At 37.6% G+C, this 24,202-nt stretch overlaps 1 protein-coding gene across 1 annotated transcript in view; it reads left to right on the top strand.

The window, feature by feature from the left end:
* The window catches only part of LOC127792426 (protein ENHANCED DOWNY MILDEW 2-like), a 134,090-nt gene that overhangs the window by 71,712 nt on the left and 38,176 nt on the right, over positions 1-24,202 (top strand). The window contains exon 13 of the mRNA XM_052322910.1: positions 12,369-12,410. Within this exon, the coding sequence (XP_052178870.1) occupies positions 12,369-12,410 (42 nt within the window). The remainder of the gene's footprint in view (positions 1-12,368; positions 12,411-24,202) is intronic.

Raw genomic sequence — 24,202 nt, 5'->3', positions numbered from 1 at the left:
CTTTTTAGTCTATTGAAGGGAATGTTCCCTATTTTATTTAAAACTCTTGATTCTAGTAACTTTCAATGTGATGTGTGTGTTATGGTAAGACATCATAGATCTTCTTATCCCATTAGCATTAAACTTTCATCAAAGCCATTTTCCTTAATTCATTCAAATGTTTGGGGTCCTTCAAAAATACCAAACTATTCAGGGGCAAAGTGGTTTGTTTCTTTTACAAATGATTGCACCCGAATGTGTTGGATTTTTCTTTTAAAAGATAAGGCTAGCATTGGGACTGTTCTGCCCTATTTTTGCAAAATGATCCACATTCAATTTGAAACTCCAATTAAAAAATTTAGGACAGATAATGCAAAGGATTATTTCAATGCTCACTTACATTATTTTTTCCAAAATGTGGGGACAGTCCATGAATTTTCATGCATAGACACTCCACAACAAAATGGAGTGGCTGAAAGGGAGATGAGACATCTCCTTAATGTCACTCGAGCCCTTCTTCATTATCACACAGTTCCTAAATATCTATGGGGGGAGGCTGTTTCGACAACCACTTATGTAATTAATAGGGTCCTATCCGAGGTTTTTAATGATCAAAGTCCATTTCAATGTCTTAACTGATTTTTACCCGGACCCAAAGTTGCATTCTCCTTTGCCTCTCAAAGCTTTTGGATGTGTATGCTTTGTTCACATACCTAAGATTCTTCGGGATAAACTAGACCCTAGAGCAAAAAGGTGTGTGTTCATCGGATATTCTCCAACCCAAAAGGGCTATAAGTGTTACAACCTTGCTTCACGAAAAATCTATGTTTCTAAAGATGTAACCTTCATTGAGTTTCAATCCTTCTTTGACTCTTAGCCTAAGGGGGAGGATAATCAATCTGAAACCAATCTGGACAGCTTGTTCTCCCTTCCAAAAACAACTACCGATGCTATCCATCAACTCTCGAAGCCATCCCAGCTTTGCTCTCCTTAGTTCACTCCATCAACCTTTTCTCTTCATCCAACAGAGCCTGAACCAACAAACCAGCAGCTGTATTCTTCTGATAGGTACAAAGGATCCCCCTATGTGTACAAGAGAAGACAACCTAGTGATGGTCCACAACCCACACCAATTGTAACCCCTGATTCAAGCATGGAAGAACACATACCTAGAGAAACAAATACAAACCAGCCAGAACTAGAATTTACTGATTTGGAGCTTCCAATTGCAAACCGAAAAGGAGTCAGAAATTACCCTAAACATCCCTTAGCTAATTTCCTATCCTATCATCGTCTTTCTCCTACCCACAGAAGCTCCTTAACATCCCTAGATTCTATTGTTATTCCAAAATTAGTGAAGGAGGCACTAAAGGATCCAAATTGGAAGGAAGCCATGTTAGAAGAGATGAGGGCTTTGCATAAGAACCAAACGTGGGAATTAGTATCTCAACCCAATGGAGTTAGACCTGTAGGTTGCAGGTGGATCTTCAATCTAAAGTATAAAGTTGATGGTACCCTTGAAAGATACAAGACAAGGTTAGTTGCCAAGGCTACACTCAATTCTATGGGATTGATTACTTTGTGACCTTTACCCTAGTAGCCAAGATGACAACTATTCGAGTACTCGTATCGTTAGCAGCTAATCTAGGGTGGAAGTTGCAACAATTGGGTGTTAAAAATGCATTTTTATATGGGGATTTAAAGGAAGAGGTGTTCATGGAATTACCTCTAGTTTTTTCACAGAACAAAGCAGGGCAGGCGTGCAGGTTGAAGAAGGCATTATATGGAGTCAAGCTGTCCCACGAGCCTGCTTTGGGCGATTTTCTACAGCAATGAATACTACGGGGTACCATTAAAGCCGAGGGGACCACACTCTCTTCATCAAACATACAAGAAATAAGGTAACCGCTTTATTGGTTTATGTTGATGATATTGTTGTGACAGGTAATGATGAAGCTGAACAAGAAAGCCTAAAACAAAAGCTTGCTAAGGAATTCGAAATTATGGACCTTGGAAGACTAAAATACTTGTTAGGGATTGAGGTAGCCTACTCCAAAACAGGGATATTCCTATCTCAACGGAAGTATACACTTGATATATTAGCTGAGACCAGTCTGCTAAGAGGAAAAGGAGCACAGATTCCAGTAGATCCAAACATCAAGTTGTTGGAAAATCAATTTGGAGAAGCAATAGATAAAAGGTAGTTCCAAAGATTGGTAAATAAGTTGATATACCTCTCACATACTAGGCCAGACATAGCATTTGAAGTTAGCCTAGTAAGTCAATTCATGCATAGCCCCAATGAGGAACACATGCAAGCAGTAAGACGAATTCTTCATTATCTAAAGGCTATACCAGGAAAAGGTATACTGTTTGCACCAGGAGCTAATCTAAAGGTTCAAGGTTGCACAGATGCAGATTATGGAAGCTCTCTAGTGGGTAGATGGTCCACAACTAGATATTGCGTGTCCTTAAGGGGTAATTTGGTGTCTTGGAGGAGTAAAAACCAAGAGGTGGTAGCAAGATCAAGTGCTGAGGCTGAATTCAGGGTTATGGCCCTTGGTGTGTGTGAACTTTTGTGGCTAAAGATAATTCTTGAAGACTTGAAGATTCAAATACAACACTCCCATTGAGCTATTATGTGATAACCAATCAGCAATAAATATTGCCCATAACTCGGTACAACATGACCGAACCAAACACATTGAGATTAACAAGCATTTTATTAAAGAAAAATTGGAATCTAGATTGCTACACATCTCCTATGTTTCATCTAATCAACGGGTGGTAGACATCCTTATTAAAGGATTGCCCATTAAGCGCTTTAAGGAGCTAATAAGTAAGCTAGGAATGGTAGATATTCATTCACCAGCTTGAGGGAGAGTGTTGAAGAATAAAGAAGTCTTTCAAGCCCAGGATTCTTTCAAGATAAGAAGACTTTGAGATAATTAGATAATTAGAGTTTAGTATTTTATTTGTTTAGCGTTTTATTTATCTATTTTATCTCTTTGTTGTAAGTTTAAATAGTGTTGTAATCTAATCCTAGATATGAGGAAATCTAGATAATAGGGATGTAATCTAGGAGAATTCTTAGGGTATCTCTTGTATAAATATTTTTGCTCATATCAATAAAATCATACAGGAATACCGCTTCCCTTTCTCCTTTTTCCTACAGTTTCTTATTTTTTCAAGAAACTAGATTTCCTCCCATAAAAACACAATACCCAGAGGTTGACCTATAATCAGAAGGAGATCTTGCCCAATCCACATCTACGTAACAACAAATATCTATGTATCTCTTATCCTCATAAAGTAGCCCTTTACCTGATGCTCTTTTGATGTATCTCAAAATCCAGATAATAGCATCCCAGTGAGAATCACATGGAGAACTGAGGAACTGACTAACTACACTCCCAACAAACACAATGTCAGGACGAGTGACAGTGAGATAGTTTAGCTTGTCTACCAGTCTTCGATACCTTTCAAGATCTGAAAAGGGCTCCCCCTATATCTCAGCAAGAGTTTGATATTCGAGTCCATTGGAGTGTTAGCCGGTTTGCAATTCACCATGCCAGTTTCTTCTAAGATGTCAAGGGCATACTTCCTATGAGAAATTGAGATACCATTTCTTGATTGTGCAATCTCAATACCCAAGAAATACTAGAGTCTGCCTAGGTTTTTGGTCTGAAAGTGTTGATGTAGATGTTCCTTCAGCTTTTGTATGCCAACTTGATCACTCCCTGTGATAACAATGTCATTCACATAAACAACGAGGTAAATGAATAAAGAAGAGTGTCGATAGAAAATCGAATGATCAATTTCACTCCGAGTGAGACCAAAGACTTCAACCACAATGCTAAACTTTTCGAATCATGCTCGTGGAGATTGTTTTGGACAATATAGAGACTTCTTGAGTTTGCAGACTACATTGAATTCCTCTTGAGCAACAAAACTAGGTGGTTGCTCCATATAAATCTCCTATTGTAGATCATTGTGTAGGAATGCGCTTTTAATATCCAACTGATACAGCGGCTAATGACGCATAGTAGCCACAGAGAGAAATAGGCGAACAGAAGCCATTTTGGCAACTTGAGAGAAAGTATCACTGTAATCTAACTCATAGATCTGTGTAAAGCCTTTGGCAACCAAGCGAGCCTTAAGACAATCCACTTGTCCATCGGGGCCTACTTTTGGGGTGAACACTCACCGGAAACCAACGGGAGTCTTTCCTAGTAGTAGAGACACCAAATCCTAAGTGCCATTTGAGTGTAAGGCTTCAATCTTATTGAACATAGCCTGACACCAACTTGGATGCGACAAGGCTTCACTTGTGGTTTTAGGAACATAAACAGAGGAAAAATTCGAAACAAAGGCACTAAAAGCAGGTGACAAATGCTTATAGTATAAAAAATTATAAAGAGGGTGTGGATTACGAGTGGACCGTGTACCTTGCGGGGAGCAACAGGAAGGCTAGTTAGCGCAAGATTCATGCCAAGAGGAACCATTGACAAACCTGAAGATGGCAACAAAAGAGAAGAAAAAAGAATAGGCAATACCTGGTCAAGACCTTGTGAATCAGACTGAGCAACCGAAAAGAAATACTGTTGTTCAAAGAAGGTGACATCAACAAATATAAGATAGTGGTTCAATTCAAGAGAGTAACACTTATAGCCTTTTTACAACTGGGCGTAGCCTAGAAAGATACACTTGAGAGATTTGGCAGTAAGTTTATCATGTCTAGGTGAAAAAGAAGGCATGAAATAGATACATCCAAATACACGAAATGGAACAAAATAAAGTGGTTGTGTAGAGAACAAAAGAGAATGAGGAATTTGGTCTTGTAGCACGGAAGATGGCATGTGATTGATCAAATAACAAGCAGTAAGAATAGCATCACCCCAAATTTTGGTGGGAAGATTGGCATGTAAAAGTAGTGTTCTTGCAATTTCAATGAGATGACGATTTTTATGCTAAGCAATGTCATTTTGTTGAGGTGGCAGGAAGATTGATGTAAGATGTTATTAGCAGTCATGAAGGTAGTAAACTGAGAGGAAAAGTACTCAGGGGGCATTATCACTACAGAAAGCACGTATAGAAACTCAAAATTTTGTTTTTATTTCAACAGTAAATGTTTGAAAGACAAAATAATCCGGACCTACTTTTCATGAGAAACAAAGAAGTGCAACAAGAAAAGTTATCAATAAAAGTAATGAAATATGAAAAACCTAAAGTAGAGTTGACTTGACTATCCCTTTAATTGGTGTTTTGGTGCCATCTGCAAGAGTGGTGGTTGGTAAATGTTTAGAAAAGGTAAGGGTAGAGAAAAGATCCTTATTACCACATGTGATTGGTGGCGCTAGAGTCCAAAATCCAATGCCCAATAGAAGGGCTTTGAGTAACACAAGCCATGAAATGACTAGTAGATGGCTGAGATGCGTGGAATTCAAGAAAGCCTCATAGTCAGTAGTAGGTAGGGTTACCATCAGAGGCCCTAATGTTGGCCTAATGTTGGACTAGGGGCACTCTGGGTAATATGGGTTGCACGGGATGTCTAAGATGCAGGAGGGGCAGTTGGTCGACCATGCTTCTTCCAACACTTATCTTCCTCATGCCTCTTCTTTTTGCAAAAGTTGTTGTGAGGGCGAGAGTGGCTTTCGAACCGTTCTTGATTCCCACCTAAAGTCCGAGACACAAGAGCAGAGGTATCGAGAGGGGTACCTGTAGAAGTATCAATAGAGGAAGAATTGCCAGCTATATTAAGCAATCTTTTGTATGTATCTTTCATAGTAGGATTAGTGGACCCAGTCAAGATCTAATGGCGGATGGGCTCGAACTCAGGCTTGAGACCAGGTAAAGTAACGACCAGGAATAGTTTTTCCCACTGAGAATCATGAGTGTCTTTGGAATCATTGTATGGAAGAAGAGCTTAAAACTCCTGCATGAGAGAACTCATTTGGCCTAGATAGGATTCCATAGAGTGACTTTGTTGGATGCTCTTGATAGTGTGGATAACTGTGTAGAGACGCTGAATGTCGTTGGTATAACATTCAACAACTTTTGTCCAAACCTCATAACAGGTTTCAAACAGCCAAAAGAACTGCAAAACAGAGCGATCAATGGAATTGCACAAGATATTACACAACTGAGCATCAAGTTGTTCCCATCTAGCTTTGTTGGCTATGTCGACATCCTCTGCCTTCACGGTGAGATGGCATGCTTGTCCCTGCCCCTTGAACCATAGCTTGATAGAGGCTGCCCATGAGAGATAGTTGGCAAACCCTATGAACTTGTCAAAGGTGATAACATGGGTCCCTATGTTGGAAAGGGTAAAGGGTTGAGAGGCAGCAAATGTTGAAACGGACTCACCACGTGTAAGAGTGATGTGACTGCGATCAGACATGTCGAGGACTGCAAATTAGATCTGAAACAAGATGGAAGGAATAATGAGCAGTTACAGAAGTTTGTTGGAGCACTGACGAAGATGGATGGTGGCGAGCAGATGTCGGTGGTGGACAATGGTTGGCGACGAAATCACCGGGATTTGGATGGACTTAGAGAGACGAGTCCAATGGTGCTGACAGCGTCGCGATTGGAGCATTGGAGAGAGAGATCGGGGCACAAACGTTTGAACGCACAAATTTGTTGGGCGGCATGTGGCGGGGTCAACGATGGTAGGGCTTTGGGGCTAGGCCGATCTGAGGCTAGCAATGCAACGACAGTCGGGGAAAGTGGGTTCGACAGTCGGAAAGTGGGTGCGCACATCGACGGTTCAGATCTAGCAGATCTGATGGGTGGCGCGTGGTAGCAAATGCAACAGTGCGGCTCCGAGATTGGGCAGATCTGAGGTCAGCGATGCAATGACGGTGGTGGCACGAGCAGCTTGTGGCTGAAAAGTGGGCTAATGGGTGGGGCGTGGAAGATGGGCAAAAAACTTGTGATGCCGCGTGGCAGCGACGACAACGAACACTATGGTGGCAGTGGTGCTGGCAAATGATGGCCGGACAGTGGAGGTTTGATCTTTGACAAAGGCAGTGAGGAGAGAGAAAAGAAGTAAGTTTAAGGTTTGCAGGTCACTAGAAAAGGGTACACAGCTGTGGCTTATGATTTTCTCACCGGTAGCTTTGATATCATGTGAGAATTTAGAGAGAGAGAGAAAGAGAGATGGTTTAAAGAGTATCTCTATTAGTTACAAACTAAAAGATGGAACATATATATATATATATGTATACACAACTATCATGACATAAGCCATGACATCATGGTAACCATCTCTATATACAACTCAGCAGAATTAAATAAATACTCTAGCTAACCTACAGCCAAGCTTTCCTAATTTACAGAAGTTGACTAGAACTATATTTACAGAAAGAAACAGCTAGCAAATCGCTAAGAATTCGGCAATATCCCAGCTGAATCTTCCATTTCTCTACAGAAACCTAGTTAGAATAGGTTTCTATTTATTAGTTGTCTTTAAATAATCCTCTAGTGAAGTATTGAAAGACATACTTTGATGAATAATATTGAATATTATAATTAGTTTCGAGTAATCGGGATTACTCTTGCTTCTTTGATTTGGCTTCTGCATCAATAAGACATATGTAATCATTTTTCATCAGACATACAAAGTGTATGTCCAATCTGGCACATGTGTATTTGGTTTGTGGGAGCACTAATTTATGGAAGTATATTATGTATACTCTCACAACTTTCATCAGATTGTTTCTTGGCTGCAAAAGCTTTCCCTTGCTGTTATTTCCTCCAGCATTAGTTATTTGTATCAGCATGCACAGCCATCTAAAATAAACCATATTGTCTTTTAGCATATGCTTATTGACATTTGATAGCTGTCAATAAATCAGGAAAGCTAAGATTTGGGTGTTAGAATTCTGAATAATTTAGGAAGTCAGATTTCCTAGGATTAAGGGGAGAAAAAATCAATCCCTGATTTTATGTGATTCTAGGATTTGACTTTTTTGTTCTTCTCTTCCTATTTATGTGGGCTCTGTCACATTGTTTTAGTAAGAATGAAAAAAGGAGAATGAGAGCGTTTCTTCTCCTCTTCTTGTTCCTCCATATATCTCTACATGATATCAGAGCTTTAAGGTCCCGACCATGAACTTTAAGGCCACCATGGTTGGCCCCGGTTCGATCTCTTCAGATGCTAGCAGTGGCATGATGACTTTGGAGGAAATCAGTCAGTGGCAGTTTCTATGTCTGAGAACTCTCTGCACATTGCCGTTCATAAATTGAATGGAAAGAATTACCTTGAGTGGTCTCAGTCCATGCGTTTGGTGATCGACAGCAAGGGGAAACTTGGCTATTTGAACGGTGAAGTCAAACCACCAGCCACCACAGATCCAAAATACAAGCAGTGGCATTCTGAAAACTCAATGGTTACTGCTTGGTTGATCAACGCTATGGATTTAGTGGTTGGAAAACCTTTCGTGTTCCTACCGACAGCTCGCGACGTGTGGGAAGCAGTAAGGGAAACCTATTCTGATCTAGACAATCACTCGCAACTGTTTGAACTGAACACCCGGATGTGGAAGATGCAGCAAGAAGAACGTGAAGTAACAGCATATTATAATGAGATGATGGCTGTTTGGCAGGAGTTGGATTTATTTGAAGATGAAGCATGGGAAAGTTCGAATGACAGTGCTCGGTACAAAAAGAAGATAGAGAGAAGCTGGCTATTTGTCTTCTTGGCAGGATTGAACATACAATTTTTTGTTGTAGACAAAAACATATAATTCTTGGCAGGAGAGAAGCCAGCTATTTCTCGCAAATGTCTTTGGTTGTAGACAAAAACATATAATTTTTTCTCACCTCACATTGCATAGAACTCCAGAGCCCCGACATCAGCGTTGAATCTTCAGTGTCCCAGGTAGAAAATGCCAGATCATTAGTCAGTGGTGTTGGTCCAGTCAGATGGGCGATCTTTCCTTGGCCTTTCAAAAACGTCCTTACTAACTGAGACCATTGGAGGTAACTTTGCCCATCCAAACAATAAGAATGATGCATTCCTTGTAAGTCATTGGAAGCATTATTTGTAGACTATTCAACTGGGGTAGCAACAGTCCCAGGTGTAGGAGCAGTCTTAGAAACTTCTGACATCGTGACAAAGGAATAAACTGTCTTAAGGTATTTGGCGATGAAGGTCACACAAAGAAAGGGGGCAATGAAGGCGACTCAAAGAAAGGGCAATTAAGGCCACAAACAGATTTTGATTCCTAGGAAAAGAAGGCCTAAGGCTCTGATACAATGTGCAGAGAGTATTTGAGAAGAATAGTAGAATTCTTTTTATATATAAACATGATTGATACCGCCCTATTTTTAGTATTAGGAGGTCCTAACAGCTCTTTTCTAAAACAGGAAAAAATATTAGATATATACAATAATAGGACACAATATATACACAGAATCTAGGACTAAAATACGAAACAAATCTGGTTATTAAGAGCTGACAGTCTGTCCTTAAAATCAGAGATTGATTTTTAGAAATATCCTGATTATTTCTCAGGATTTCCGGATCCATTTGTGGAATCTAATAGAATGTGAGAGAGGAGAATAGAAAGAAACTACAAGAGAGAAATTTGTTGATTTTCTATAAAGTCATTATCTGGTATTTATATACCCACATAATCCAATCAAAGTAGGAAACAAAAGAAGAGGAAACATATTCAGAACATGATAAAATTTACTACACGATTCCTATAAATAAGTGAAATTCTAGAATTTTGTAACTCTTCATCTGCATCACGTATACACTTAGATGATTGAAATTCTCCTTTGGCATGATGACCACTATTTATGGCCATTTCTTCTATGAAAGGGCTATATAAAACACTTAATGTGACACCATGTAACTTTCCATCATATTTTTGGGTGGCATGTAAGGCAAAACCTATAACCATGGAAAGCGAGGTTCAAATAGCTTAGTAAAAGGCCCTTGTATTTTTTCTCCATGATTTGCTAGTTGGTTGGGAAGGCAATTTCTGTCCAATTTGATGGATATCCAACAAATCCAATCTGCTTGGGGAAGGGTATGGACTTAACATTTTATCTTATGGCATGGGTATGTAGCATTGGAAATGTGTTGAGTTGAGCCAAGCTAAACCTCATCTCAACTCGATTTAATTAAATTAGTTCTACTTGTGGCTAAGCTTGAGTTCAATATGAACCAAATTTTTTAGCTGGAGGTCAACTTGGATGAAGCTCACAAAGTCATTCAACTTGAGTCGATAGGCTTAAGTGATATCCAAATGAACCAACTTGAGCCAAGCAATTCGATAACTACTCATTAGCTCAACTTGTTTTACTCAATTTAGCATAAATACAACCCCCCCTCCCAAAAAAAAAATAAAAAATCAAACAACTCCTACTTAAGCACACAAAAATTAATCACTTGGAAAAGAAAATGCAATCATTTTGAATTAATAAATTTACCATAATAAATTATTTATTTGTGCAAATTAAATTTACAATAGGATATTCATTAGGAAAAATTAAATTTCTAGTCACAAAAAAAGTATTTTATAATACTTAAAATTCTAAGATTGAAAATTCTTTTAATCTATTTTACTCTAATAATATTATTAATATATATGATAACATATAGTATGTATTATATATATATACATATTTTATTATATGTAATTCAAACGAGTTGGCTCATGAACCAAATGAGTCAAAGCATCGTGAATTGTGCTCGACTCATTTATTAAATGAGCCATATTTTTTAACTTGTCTTTAGCTCATTTGGTGCATGAATCCAACGTATTGAACTAGTTAACGAGTCAAGTCACGAGTGTATCGTGTTTTACTCATTTCTAACCCTAGAGATAACCCTATGGTAGGGTTTCTTCTTAAATACAATATGATGAGAGAGTTGACCTTACAGCAAGGGTCTCTTCTTGGCCATGCCTTTACAATAGGGACCAAACCAAAAGATTGATAGTTAGGCTAACCATAGTGTTTGGGAAGCACATGGTGTTTGACTTGAATTAACACTGATTACATTGCATGTATGATATTCTGATGATACGGGAATATGTCCATGATAGTGGTATGGTTTAAAGGTAGGCTACATAATGAACACAAACCAAGGAGAAGAGGAAAGATGTAGTGAGTAGGGTAGTGGGTTTCTTGAAGGAAACTGTCAACTAGTGCTGGGGACGGTCAACAACTATTAAATATGGAAGAATTGAACCCTAATAAAGAAATTTATTGATAACCCCTGAAGGATGGTCAGTTGTTTTGGGAAAAATTGGTGAAAACTAGGAGCCCCAAGTTGATCTATTGATCGAAGGGCTTGAACTATCAATAGCTTTACAAGCACAATTGTCAAGTGGTTGGAAGTGCAAGGAGAAACAAAGATCCTGTCGGTGAGCTGACAATCAAAAAGATAAAACTATCAATAGACCTTAAGTGGTCTACAGTTAATGATTTAAGTGTTGGCAGTTAGTGGCTTGTGGCTGGAGTTAGGTTAGGTATGTATGGTCAAGGAGAATAAGTTGATCAATCATTCATGCAGTTAACTGGGACCTTACAAAAGATTATATGGGTCCTTCACATGAGCCTAGGTGTTTGAAATGTGGGTGGAATTTATTTAATTGCATATGTCTGAAGAATCCAGACACCAACTAGCTATGCGTTAGAATCCCATGTGACTTCTTGTAAAAGGGTCACAAGATTGAGCATTAGGAGGCTGGGGTCCAACACTTGGTGTGTTGTTGTATGGCCAAATGGGCCCCAGGTTTCCTCCTTTAGCACATGGATGACTATGTATTGATTCTAACTTTATAAATATTTTTCCTGCGGAGAGCTTGAAAGCACCTTTAATTAAATTTGAGGAATGTTATTGAATGAAAAAGATGAAGACCTGTAATGAGTTTTTTCCCTATTGTATTATTTATATTTATCTTTTGTTTCAACAAATGAGAAAAGATCATCATATTGGCCACAAACTTTTGATATCTTGGTTTCTTGGGTACTTTGGAGTTGCTGTCTTGAAGCCCACAATGATGACTTATTGCATTTCCATTGTTATCTTGGAGGGTGAGCCTTGTAGTAACAGTAAGGGTGCTCCTTAGTGGAAACAATTTCTTTGCCCCCACCACCCCCCCCCCCCCCAAAAAAAAAAAAAAAAAAGAAAAACAACGAAGGGAAAGCTGCATAAAAATACAACTCTCCCTTGACCCTTAAAAAGTAGGGAATGTTGTGGACTGGGGATGGCTTTTCTCCAGTGTGATTTGTACATGTTTTATCTATGTCCGCATCTAAATTCTGCCTTTTGGGTAATAAATATTGGTGTCTCCTGTTATATATGACTGTTTGAGGTGGTTATACATGGGAGCTGAAAACTTCAAATGTAATTCTCCAATGTGCAGATTGTTGACGTGCTCCATTGCTATGTACAAGATGGTGATATGGTAAGAATTTTGGTTCACCTTTCTTTATCTCCTTAAGTTGATTACTTTGTTGTATTTTTCTATTATAACCCTCATCTACTACTAACACGTTGTGGAGTGTGGGTTTGACCATGAGGATGTAGTAAGCTGAATAATTATTGTCCTATATTTCGAAGACAACTTAAATGAACCTTATGGCTTGTGGTTCTTATGGTGGAGTATGGTCTCTTACAATTTTTCTATTACGAGCATGTCAGATGTCATTTTTAGTATTAAGGTCCATTGTTAACTTGTTATTGGACTTTTTTCAGGGCTGTTAAAATCATCATTACATTTGCTTGTTAGGTTTTATATTTGTTTAAATGTTGTTGAGAGTATAATAATATAAAAATAAGTTTACCCTTTATTTATCAACTTAAGTTTTTAGATGAGATGGTTAACAATTTAACATGGTATCAAAGCAGACAAAGGTCTTGAGTTAAAATCTCAACATTAAACCTAATATTTAAGAATTTGCACATGTTTGGACCAATTTTGTAATGAAGCCTAGCCACACGTGTGTTGGAGAGATTACTTAATCTTGTTTCTGTTAGAATTCTTGAGATTGTTTTCTGTTATGTATTTACTTAGTGTATGCTGTTAGTATGTTGTTATATGCGGTTGTTAATATGTTGTTATATGTGGTGATGTGGTTTGTTATAATGGTTAGGCACAATTGTATATAAGCTTGATGGGCTTTCATTGTATGTTGTTGAGAATCATTTTATTCATTTCTAAGAAGTAAAGTTTAGAGATCGCTTTATTCTTCTCTCTTGTGCCCTAACTTTCTATTGCCCTAACCTACTTTACATGGTATCAGAGCCTGCGACTTGCGTTAATGGCCTCGAATCTTGATCGGAACTCTTCTTCACTTCCAATACCTTCTTCCCCTTCACTATCCTCAGCCTCGCAATCTGATTTCTCAGAGCTGTGGCGAAGGCGTTTAGTTTTATACCAATCAAATTAGACTCGAGTAACTACATCTTTTGGAAAGCACAGATTCTTGCTACAATTCGTGCCTTCGACTTGTTGCCTTTTCTAAACAAGTCACCTCCTCCTCCTAAATATGTGTCGAATTCGACTGGTGATGATGAAACACCAGTTGTTAATGTGGAGTATATGAATTGGATGAGATCGAACCAATTGCTGCTTGGCTGGTTGTTTTCTACCATTGACAAGAGGGTTCTTGCATAGGTGATTCAAAGTGAATCATCTGTTGAGGTATGGTCTGCCCTTAAGAGCTTGTATTCTTGTCATATCATAGCAAAATCTTTTCAATTAAAGCAGTAGCTAAGGTCTGTTAAAAACGTTAATGATTATATTCTAAAAATTAAGACAATTGGTCATTCTCTAACAGCTATCGGTGAATCTTTGAGTGATAAGGATCTATTACTTGCAATTCTAAATAGATTAGATCATGAATATGAAACTGGAGTAAGTTTAATCACTTATCAAATGGACGAGATCGATTTAGAAAAGGTGCAATATCTATTGTTAATGCATGAGTAGCGATTGAACTCTAAAAATACTGCACATTCTATGGTGAATTTTGAATCTATCATGCATACTCCTATTAATGTGAATATGACTTCTGGTGCATCACATAATGGTAGCAATACTATAGGAGGTTTTGTACAAAGAGGAGAAGGATATAGAGGTGGAAGATGGGGAAGAGGTAGGGCATCAAATAGGTGAGTATATTGTCAATTATGTGGAAAACTAGGGCACCTTGTTGATAAATGCTATCATAGGTTTGACAGAAATTTTCAAAGGAATACTGGTGGTCAGAATTTTTAGAATTCTCATCATTTGCAAAGTTCTTAGAATTTTCAAAGGTTTCCCTCGGTTGATTCTAGGGCATATGTAGCTACCTTCACTGATTCTAATGAGTCCTACATGACTGATATAGGTTCTTCACAAGGAGTCACCTCGTATGGCCATTTTTCTTAGCCTTCAGAAAATTTGTCTCCCGCAACTTTGCTTGATCACTCATGGTTTGTTGATTCTGAAGCAACAAACCATATCACTTCAAATCTCAACAACTTGTCATTGCATACACCCTACAATGGAGGTGATAAGGTCTCCGTTGGTAATGGTAAGCAATTGCAGTGTTCTAAAACGCGTTAGGTGCTAGTTGGGCACCTAGGCAAGGCCTAGAAAAAATGATTTTTTAAAAAAAAAAAAAAAACATTTTGATGTAATTTGATATTATTTTTAGGTAAATCAAAGTTGAAAGCACAAGTGAAATAATTTGACTTTCTGTTTTCTTCTATTTTTTTATCTTGAGTATTGGATAATTGACATTGAAATTAAATTAAAAATTTAAAACAAACAACTAAGAACTGAAATTGCATGTTGCAAGCAGCAAGCAGCAATGCAAGCTTGCTGCTCCTTGCTGCATGTTGCAGCAACGCAAGCAGAGAGAGAAATCGACCCGAGACAAACAAGTGCAGCGGAAGAATGACCGAGAGATGAGATCGACGGCGACGAGAGAGAACGGCCAAGAGATGAGATTGGCGGTGATGAGAGAGAACAACCAATAGACAAGATCGGTGGCGGCGACGGGAGAGAGAGAAACAACCTAAGACGAATAACCAGAGAGAGAAAGGGTAAAGGGAAATAGAGAAGGGAAAGGCTGCACACGACCTAGGCAGCTAGGCGCTGCCTAGGCCACCTAGGCGCCGCCTTGGCCCAATTAATCGGGCCCAGCACCTAGGGTGTCGAGCAACCCTCAATTTTTGCGGCTAGTGGATGCTGAACGCCTAGGCGGCCGCCTAGGCCGCATTTTCGAACACTGAGCAATTGTCTATATCTAATGTTGGTCTTGGACAATTATATACTCACAACGAACCTATTTTTGTTATTACCTTACCTAGAGTTGTTCATGTTCCTCATATAAAGAAAAGTTTAATTAGTGTATCACAACTTACTAATGACCATAACGTGATTGCTGAATTTCATTCAAATGTGTGTTTGATTAAGGACAAGAATATAGGGTTGGTGCTGCTTCGAGGATATCTCAAGGATAGTCTTTATCAGCCGGTTCTTGCTTTTGATCAAGCTACTAGCATCCCTGAGCAATCTGTTAAGTCTACTCGTCCTGTGTCTTTTCATGTTTCTTCATCCTCTTTGAATAAATGTACTGATTTTTTTTTTTTTTAATGTTGTGAAAGACAGCTTCCATTTAGTCATGGAATGTCTCCTAGTGTTTGTTTAGCCCAATACAATAAGACATGCCAGCAATGGCATGCTCGGTTGGGTCATTCTACATACAATGTATTGAAATTGATTCTTAATAAAACTAGAATTCCATGTTCATCTTCAGCTCTTCCATTATGTGATTCTTGTAAACTTGGCAAATATCATCAACTTCCATTTGTCTCTCATGATATTACAACAAAGTGACCTTTAGAGTTGATATACTCTGATGCATGGGATCCTTCTCCTATTATTTCTGTTAAAGGATTCAGATATTATATTATCTTTGTTAATGCCTATTCAAGATTCACATGGCTATATCCATTGAAATTAAAATCAGATGCCTTATCTACCTTTACCAGTTTTCATAAACTTTCTGAACATCAATAACAAACCAAACTTAAAGCTATCCAAACTGATAATTTGGGGGGGGGGGGGGGGGGGGGGGGGAATTTGAGCCTTTTTACCGTATCTACAAAGTCATGGGATACAACCTAGATTTTTATATCCGTAACTCATCAACAAAATGATGTAGCTGAAAGGAAACATAGATATGTAGTTGAGATGGGTCTTACATTACTTGCTCATGCTCACATGCCTTTAAGGTTCTGGGAAGAGGTATTTCAAACTGCAATTTTTGTTATTAACATGTTGCCATCCTCTTCATTACAGTTTCGTACCCCCTTTGAACTTCTCTGTGATAAATTACCTAATTATCTATTATTACAACCCTTTGGATGTGCTTGCTTTTGCTTACTTGAGACCATATAACAAGCATAAGTTTGACTTTCATACTCACAAGTGCATATTTCTTGGATATAGCCATACTCAAGGAGTTTCCATTTCCAGTTCTCTTCTCTTCTTCATTTGCTTCATTTGTGCCTATTCTAGAGAGTTCTTCTACTTTGGTTTTCCAATCTCTTCCTTCTTTTTCTTCCACCTCTTTTAGTCCTCGAGTAGCACAGTCTTCTATTGCTCCTGAGTCTCCACGCACTGCTGCAAGTTCCGATCATTCCTCATCTCAGGAAGTCTCTTGTACCTCTTCTCGTCTGCCTGTGCAGTCTTTTACTCCCAGACTATTAGTTTCTATTCCTAAATACAAAACTGCTCCAGTTCCCTCACTTCATCCTATGATCACTAGGTCTAAAAGACCAAACATCTCTTAACCACCTCTCCTCAAGCCTTGGTGAGTTCCTTAGTACCTAACACAGTACATGAGGCCTTATTAGACTCACGATGGGTTAGAGCTATGGAAGAAGAGTTGACAGCTTTGCAAAAAAATAACACATGGGAGCTTGTTCCATTTTCTGATAATATGAATCTGATTGGGTGTAAATGGGTATACCGAATTAAGTATAACTCTGATGGAACTATTCTATAATATAAGGCTTGCCTAGTTGCAAAAGGTTTTCTTCGGGCATTGATTATGCTGAACCATTTAGCCCTGTTGTTAAGGCACCTACTATTAGAGTGCTATTCTCTTTGGCAGTGACCTTCGGATGGGATATACAACAGGTTGATGTAAACAATGCATTCCTAAATGGTGATCTTGAAGAAGAAGAAGTGTTCATGTCTCAGCCTGAAGGATTTATTAGTTCTACACATCCTTCTCATGTATGTAGGCTGGAAAAGTCCCTTTATGGACTAAAGCAAGCTCCTAAAGCTTGGTATACAAAGTTAAGGAATGCTCTTCAATCTTGGGGTTTCTTAAGGGCTGTTTCAGATGCTTCATTGTTTATCAAACGAACATCTACTTTTGTCATTTTCATTTTGGTGTATGTGGACGATATATTGATTACCGGCTTGGATTCTGTTGCTTTACAGGCTTGTATTCATGATCTTGACACTCATTTTGCACTAAAGATCCAAGGTTCAGTTAATTACTTCCTAGGGTTTGGAGCATATAGAGATAGCAATGGTCTCTATCTTACTCAGTCAAAGTATGTGTTAAACCTATTAAAGAAGGTTGCTATGTCAGATTGTAATTCGTGTGACACCCCAGTTGATCCTGTTGCATATTTAACTGATGAAGGTGAATTGTTTGTTAATCCATCCTTGTATCGGGCACTGGTCGGGTCACTGCAATACCTTACTTATACACAGCCAGACATAGCTTTTGGAGTGAATAAGCTTAGTCAATTTTTGACTAATCCTAAGCAACAACACTAGTTGACTTGTAAAAGGTTGTTGAGGTATCTTAAGGGTACAATTGGTTTAGGCCTCTTCTTTTCACCTTCTTCAACAGATTTACCGCTTACTGTTTTCATGAATGCCAATCATGCTAGTTGTAAGGTGTCTAGGTGATCCACTAGTGGGGTGTGTGTATTTCTTGGTGATAATCTAATAGTTTGGAGCTCAAAGAAACAATCAGTGGTTGCTCGGTCTGTTGGGGAGGTTGAATATAGAGCTATTGATCAAGGTGTGACTGAAGTGTTCTGGTTGAAATCCTTATTTGGTGAGTTGGGTTTTTCGTGTGTGCATACTACAATAATTTGGAGTGATAATCAAGCAGCCAAAAGTATTGCTGAGAATCCAGTTTTTCATGCTTATACAAAACATATTGAGATAGATATTCACTTTGTTCGTGAGAAGGTGGAGAAGAATGAAATTGAGATCAGATATGTGCCTACCACTCATCAGATAGCAAATGTGTTTACTAAAGGATTACTAAGTTTTTGATTGACAAGTTGCATATGCAAGAGTCTCCCATGGTTGCTGATTCATGAGGATTCACTGCTAGATGAATGCACGAAGGGAAGTCCTCTTTGAGGGGGAATGTTGGAGAGATTACTTGATCTTGTTTCTGTTATAATTCTTGAGATTGTTTTCTGTTATGTATTTACTTAGTGTATGTTGTTAGTATGTTATAATATGCAGCTGTTAAAATGTTATTATATGTGGTGATGTGGTTTGTAATAGTGGTTAGGCACAATTGTATATAAGCTCGATGAGCTTTTATTGTATGTTGTTGAGAATCATTTTATTCATTTCTGAGAAGTAAAGTTTAGAGATCGCTTTCTTCTTCTCTCTTGTGCCCTAACGTACTTTACAACGTGAAGGGGAGTGTTGAGAGTTAAAATAATAATATAAAATATAAGTTAACCCTCTATCTTCTAACTTAAGCTTTTAAATGAAATGGTGGTTAACAATTTAACAAAAGCAAAGAAAAAAGAAGTAACAGTTATATTTGAATCAATCTAGTGCAAATATACACAAAATAAGCCTTGGCATGTAAAAAAGAATTAAGTGTTATATCCTTATATTAAATACTATAGACAACATTAGTATAAACATTATCTAATAGAAAGTTTAATATTAAATATTTTGTATTTCATAAAGAATAAAAAGATAAAAAGAGGCTAGGCATTTGTACTCTTTAATGATATTATACTTACATCCTTGTGGTTTGAGTCATTTGCAAGGAGATCCCCTAGGGTTTAAAAATGTCTTTGAAGGTTCCCATGGTTTTCTCTTTGTACACAAACCCCCCTCTATATTTGTTGTTGTACTTGAATTTTCACATGTTGTCTTTGAATTATGAAAAATCAAAGTCTCTCATAGGGGTTTATGTGAAAATGGTCAAAACCATAGCTAGTCGAGGTGGAATATAAAGTAAAACCATAGGGAGCCATGAGGACTTTTGACTTAAAAGGAAAAATCATAGTGACGACTTTCAAAGACATTTTTAAACTAGAAGGGGTCTCCTTGTTAATGGTTTAAATCATAAGGGGTTTTGGGTGTAATTAGGATTGCAAATGAGGCCAAAGGAGGTGAGCCCATAAAAGCTCAAACTTGTTTATTTAGAATTTTATTAGGCTCGAGAGCTTGAGTTGAGCTATAAAATAAAGTTCAAGCTTGTTTATTTATAAGCTTGTCGAGCTTGAGTCGAGCTCAATTCATTTATAGTAAACAAGCTTTAAACAAACTTAAGCAAGTTTCATACGAGCCTTTTCATAAGTTTTTAAATTAATGGTCATTATAAGCTTATTTAAGGTTCATTTGTGTAGAACATATCAAATTAGTGTATTTCAATTAAATATCTTAAATAACATAAAAATATGGCAAAAAATTTTCCAATTATAGAAAACTTCATTATTTTGAAACATGCTCTAAACAAGCCTATAAACAAACTACAAACGAGCTTGTTTATGAGCATGAACGAGCTAAGTACCTGATAGATTATTAAAGATAATCTATCTTGATTTACTAAAAATGGAGAGGAATACAACTGGAAAATTAAGTAAATGAAAAGAAGGTGGACTTTTGAGAGGTCCACTCTCTCCCAATATCTTCACTACTCCAAAATATATCCCTTCCCTATTCTACTCTCTTTCCTATTTATATGTTATTCCAGCTATCCTCCTCTAATCAATTATGTTGTCCGCACATGCCACCTACTTTGCTCTACCCATATTACCCTTTAACCACCTTTGTTGTTTTCTCCCTTTCCCCTATCACTATTCTGCCCCTGCTTATTCCGTCTTTGGTAATGGAATTGTATGGGTCTTCTATCAATGCCTCCCCCCATAGAACTCACCTTGTCCTCAAGGTGGAAATTAGGGAATTGTTGCCGGAGCATGTCATAGGGTTCCCAAATGGCTTCCATAGGTGGCAACCCTTTCCACTGAATGAGTACATCCAAGCCTCTTAGGTTCTTACCTGTCCCCGGCCTTACTCCAATAACTGCCTTTGGTTCCACTAACATCTCTAGTTCTTCACTGAGCTGGCTAGGTATATTAGTTAGGGCGGTGAGTATATTGTTGGCCTTGCGTAATTGGGACACATGAAAATGGGATGAATGCTGTAATTCGTAGGCAAGGACGTGACTTGTGACTTGCCCAACCTTCTTCTCTACAACAAATGGGCCATAAAATCTAAGTGCTATGTAACGAGTCAAAAATTTTCCTCATTTTGTTTTTTACATAGCGGAAACAAAATAAATATTAAAACCGTAAGTTCATTTAATACAATTATTAGGGGCTTATTCATCCACAATTCCCAAGAAAGTTCAATTAAGTGCAACATAATAAAATAATGTGACAATTTTGTCCCTACACCTGAAATACTCTCAAAGACTTTTTCAGTCGAGAGTGCTCCGTACATAAGTCTACCCAACGAGGTTCAAGCTCCACTCGACTCACTCTCGACCTTTGCTTTCCCTTTACCTGGAATGATGCGAGAACAAGTATGAGCCGCAAGGCTCAACAAATATAATTTTAAAACGAACGAAAATCAATACAAATCGAAGCAAGCGATGGATTTACTTATTTACATTAAACACACCCACGCTATGCTTCACCATATCTTATAAAAATATAAACATTCATGAATGCACACATATGGCCCTTGGTCCCACATAAGTCATACTAGCACTATGGCCTAAAAATACATACCTGACTTATGGTCATATACCTGCAAATATAAACATGAAACATTAAATTATGGACTGAAGTCCTTCCTCCAGTCAAACTTACGTCTACCGAGCTTTTGAGCCGAAGCTCCCTCCAATCAAGCTTTCGCCTACCGAGCTTAAGGGTATGCCCCGCAGACATTGTCTGCCGTGCGCGTTATAATAATGACAAAATAATTATCATGCACACATATAGACAATCCATAAACATATAAATAAATTCATGCATGACCACATATTACTCATATCATTGTGTCATGGATGCATCTTTTCAGCATATATAGCCTCAATGACGTTCAATCATAACATAAATTTTATTTAATTTATACATGAACATCAACACAATTTATGAAGCATCGTGACATTTGGTTTGATATATTGCAACATCACTTATTATGCTCATCTTAATTTGACAATACATGTGTGGCAAAAAAGAATTGAATGGAGAAGAAGGCACTATGTACATAACATATTATTTATATATTCCAAACACATCTCATTGCCCATCTTCCTATATATATATATATATTTTTTTTACTAACATTTTATATATGTATATCTAAGCCATGCAATGCACGTCATCCTTCTTCATAACTTCTTTGATATAATTATAATGAATATAATATATATTACATAATTTAAATATATACTTCACATTTATATGTATATATATGTATTTGCAACTGGACCTTGGAGATAAAATGTATAATTTGATGTCCCCAAACAAAATCATGCGCCTTTACATCCTTGTCTCCTCTACTAATTTTTTAATTATTATATGTAATACTCTAAACAAGGTTGAGAAAATATATTTTTCTATTTCTTAAGATTATACGATGATTTCCCTTTTCTCTTTATAGAGGAAGAGAATAATACAAAAGGAAAAACACAAAAAAGGAAAGAAAAATATACACAGAATATACATAGCTTCTAAGATATACAAAGAATATTCTATATTCAAAATACTTTTATTTCTACATTCCCCCTCAAGCTGGCTTGAAGATATCTTCCATGGCAAGCTTGCTCACAAGTTTCTCAAACTGAGTTTTGTTTACTCCTTTTGTAAGAATGTCAGCCACTTGGTCAACTATTGGAATGTAGGGCATACAAATTACTCCGTTATCAATTTTTTCTTTAATAATGTGTTTATCCACCTCTACATGCTTCGTCCTATTATGGAGAACTGGATTACAAGCAATAAATATTACAGTTTTATTATCACAGTAAACTTTAGCTGGAAGGGAAGTGGAGACCCTCAAGTCTGATAGAAGCCTTTTTATCCACATGACCTCATAAATACCATGGGCAACTGCACGAAATTCGACTTCAGCACTACTTCTGGCCATCACATTTTGTTTCTTACTTTTCCAAGTAACAAGATTGCCTCCCACAAAGGTGCAATATCCTGATATAGATCTTCTGTCAGTTATACTGCCTGCCCAGTCTGTATCTGAATAAGCCTCTACATGAAGATGTCCACGTTTTCTAAAAAGTAGACCTTTCCGGTTCCCTTTAGGTATCGCAAAATTCTGTAAGTAGCTTCAAAATGTTGTGAACTAGGAATGTTATGTCTTGTCGAGTATGGGATAGATAGATAAGTCTACCCACAAGTCTTTGATATTTCTCCCTTTCTACCACATTCTTGGCCTCGACAGGTTGAAGTTTTAAGTTGGGTTCAATGGGAGTTTCAGAAACCTTACACTTAAGCATTCTTGTTTCACTGAGTAAATCCAAAATATACTTACGTTGGTTGACAGAGATCCCCTCCTTAGATCTTGCAAATTCCATTCCAAGAAAGTACTTTAGAAGGATCCAAGTCCTTGATCTCAAACTCATGAGCTAATCTCCTCTTAAGCTCTTCAATCTCTCTCTTGTCATCACCAGTTATTATTATATCATCCACATAGACAATTAAGATTGATTTCTTGCCATCACCGGCGTGCTTGGAAAACAATGTGTGATCTGCTTGGCTCTGAATGTAACCATAACTTTTTACCGCCTTTCCAAATCTTTTAAACTATGCTCTCGGAGACTATTTTAGACCATACAAGGATTTTTTTAAACGACATATCTTGTTTGTACTGAGGCTCTTTTGAAACCCTGGTGGAAGATCCATAAACACTTCTTCTTCTAAATCACCATTTAGGAAGGCATTCTTTACATCAGATTGGTGGAGTGGTCTATCAAAATTCACTGCAAGGGAGAGGAGAACTCAAATGGAATTTATTTTTGCTACTAGAGCAAATGTTTCTTGACAGTCAATGCTGTATGTTTGGGTGAAACCCTTAGCAACTAGCCTTTGTATCTTTCTATGCTCTCATCTGCCTTACATTTTATAGTAAATACCCACTTACAACCTACTGTTGTTTTGCCTTCTGGTTTGTTAACAATCTCCCAAGTTCCATTCTTTCTAAGAGCACTCATTTCCTCCTGGACAGCTAACTTCTAATCTGGGTCACCAAGGGCATCTTGAATTGTTCTTGGGACATGCAGGTTAGAAATATTTGAAAGAAATACCTTATGATGATTGGACAATTTTTGGTATGACAAGTATTTAGCAATTGGGTGTTTGGTACAATTGCTAAATACCTGTCATTCGAAGACGTCGATTGTTCAATTGTTAGAGGAATATTCAGATCGATAGTATTCTTCAGGGTTTGCCTTCTTGTATAAAACTGAAGCTCCGGTTTTGGAATATTTTGATCTGTTTGTGGTAATTCTCCCCCTGGTTCCAATCCCATCACGCTAGGCACCTATGAACCAAACACACCCTGTTCCACAATGTTTGGAACATTTATATCCTTGAGTTGTTTATCAGAGTGGAGGGGAGCATCAATCATGGTAGGACGAGGATCATAGAGTTTTAAGTAATTATCCTCCTCAACATTAGAATTCAAAAAATTATCGTCTTTCTCAATATGCTCCCCCTGAAGATGATTTTTAGGAAAGTAGGGTTGAGTTTCGAGGAAAAACACATCTATACTAATATAAGCTTTTTTGGTGACAGGATTAAAGCATTCATACCCTTTTTTATTTGGTGCATAGCCTAGAAAGACACATTTTTCAGCTGTGGGATCCAATTTGGAACGAAATATTTGAGGAACGTAAACAAAGCAAGTGCATCCAAAAACTTTTAAGGGTAACTCATAATATATATGACAGAGAG

This window comes from Diospyros lotus, chromosome 15 (assembly GCF_014633365.1).
Source record: "Diospyros lotus cultivar Yz01 chromosome 15, ASM1463336v1, whole genome shotgun sequence".
Lineage (NCBI taxonomy): Eukaryota > Viridiplantae > Streptophyta > Magnoliopsida > Ericales > Ebenaceae > Diospyros > Diospyros lotus.
Note: the sequence above shows the minus strand (reverse complement) of the source record. Positions and strands in the feature narration are given on the sequence as shown.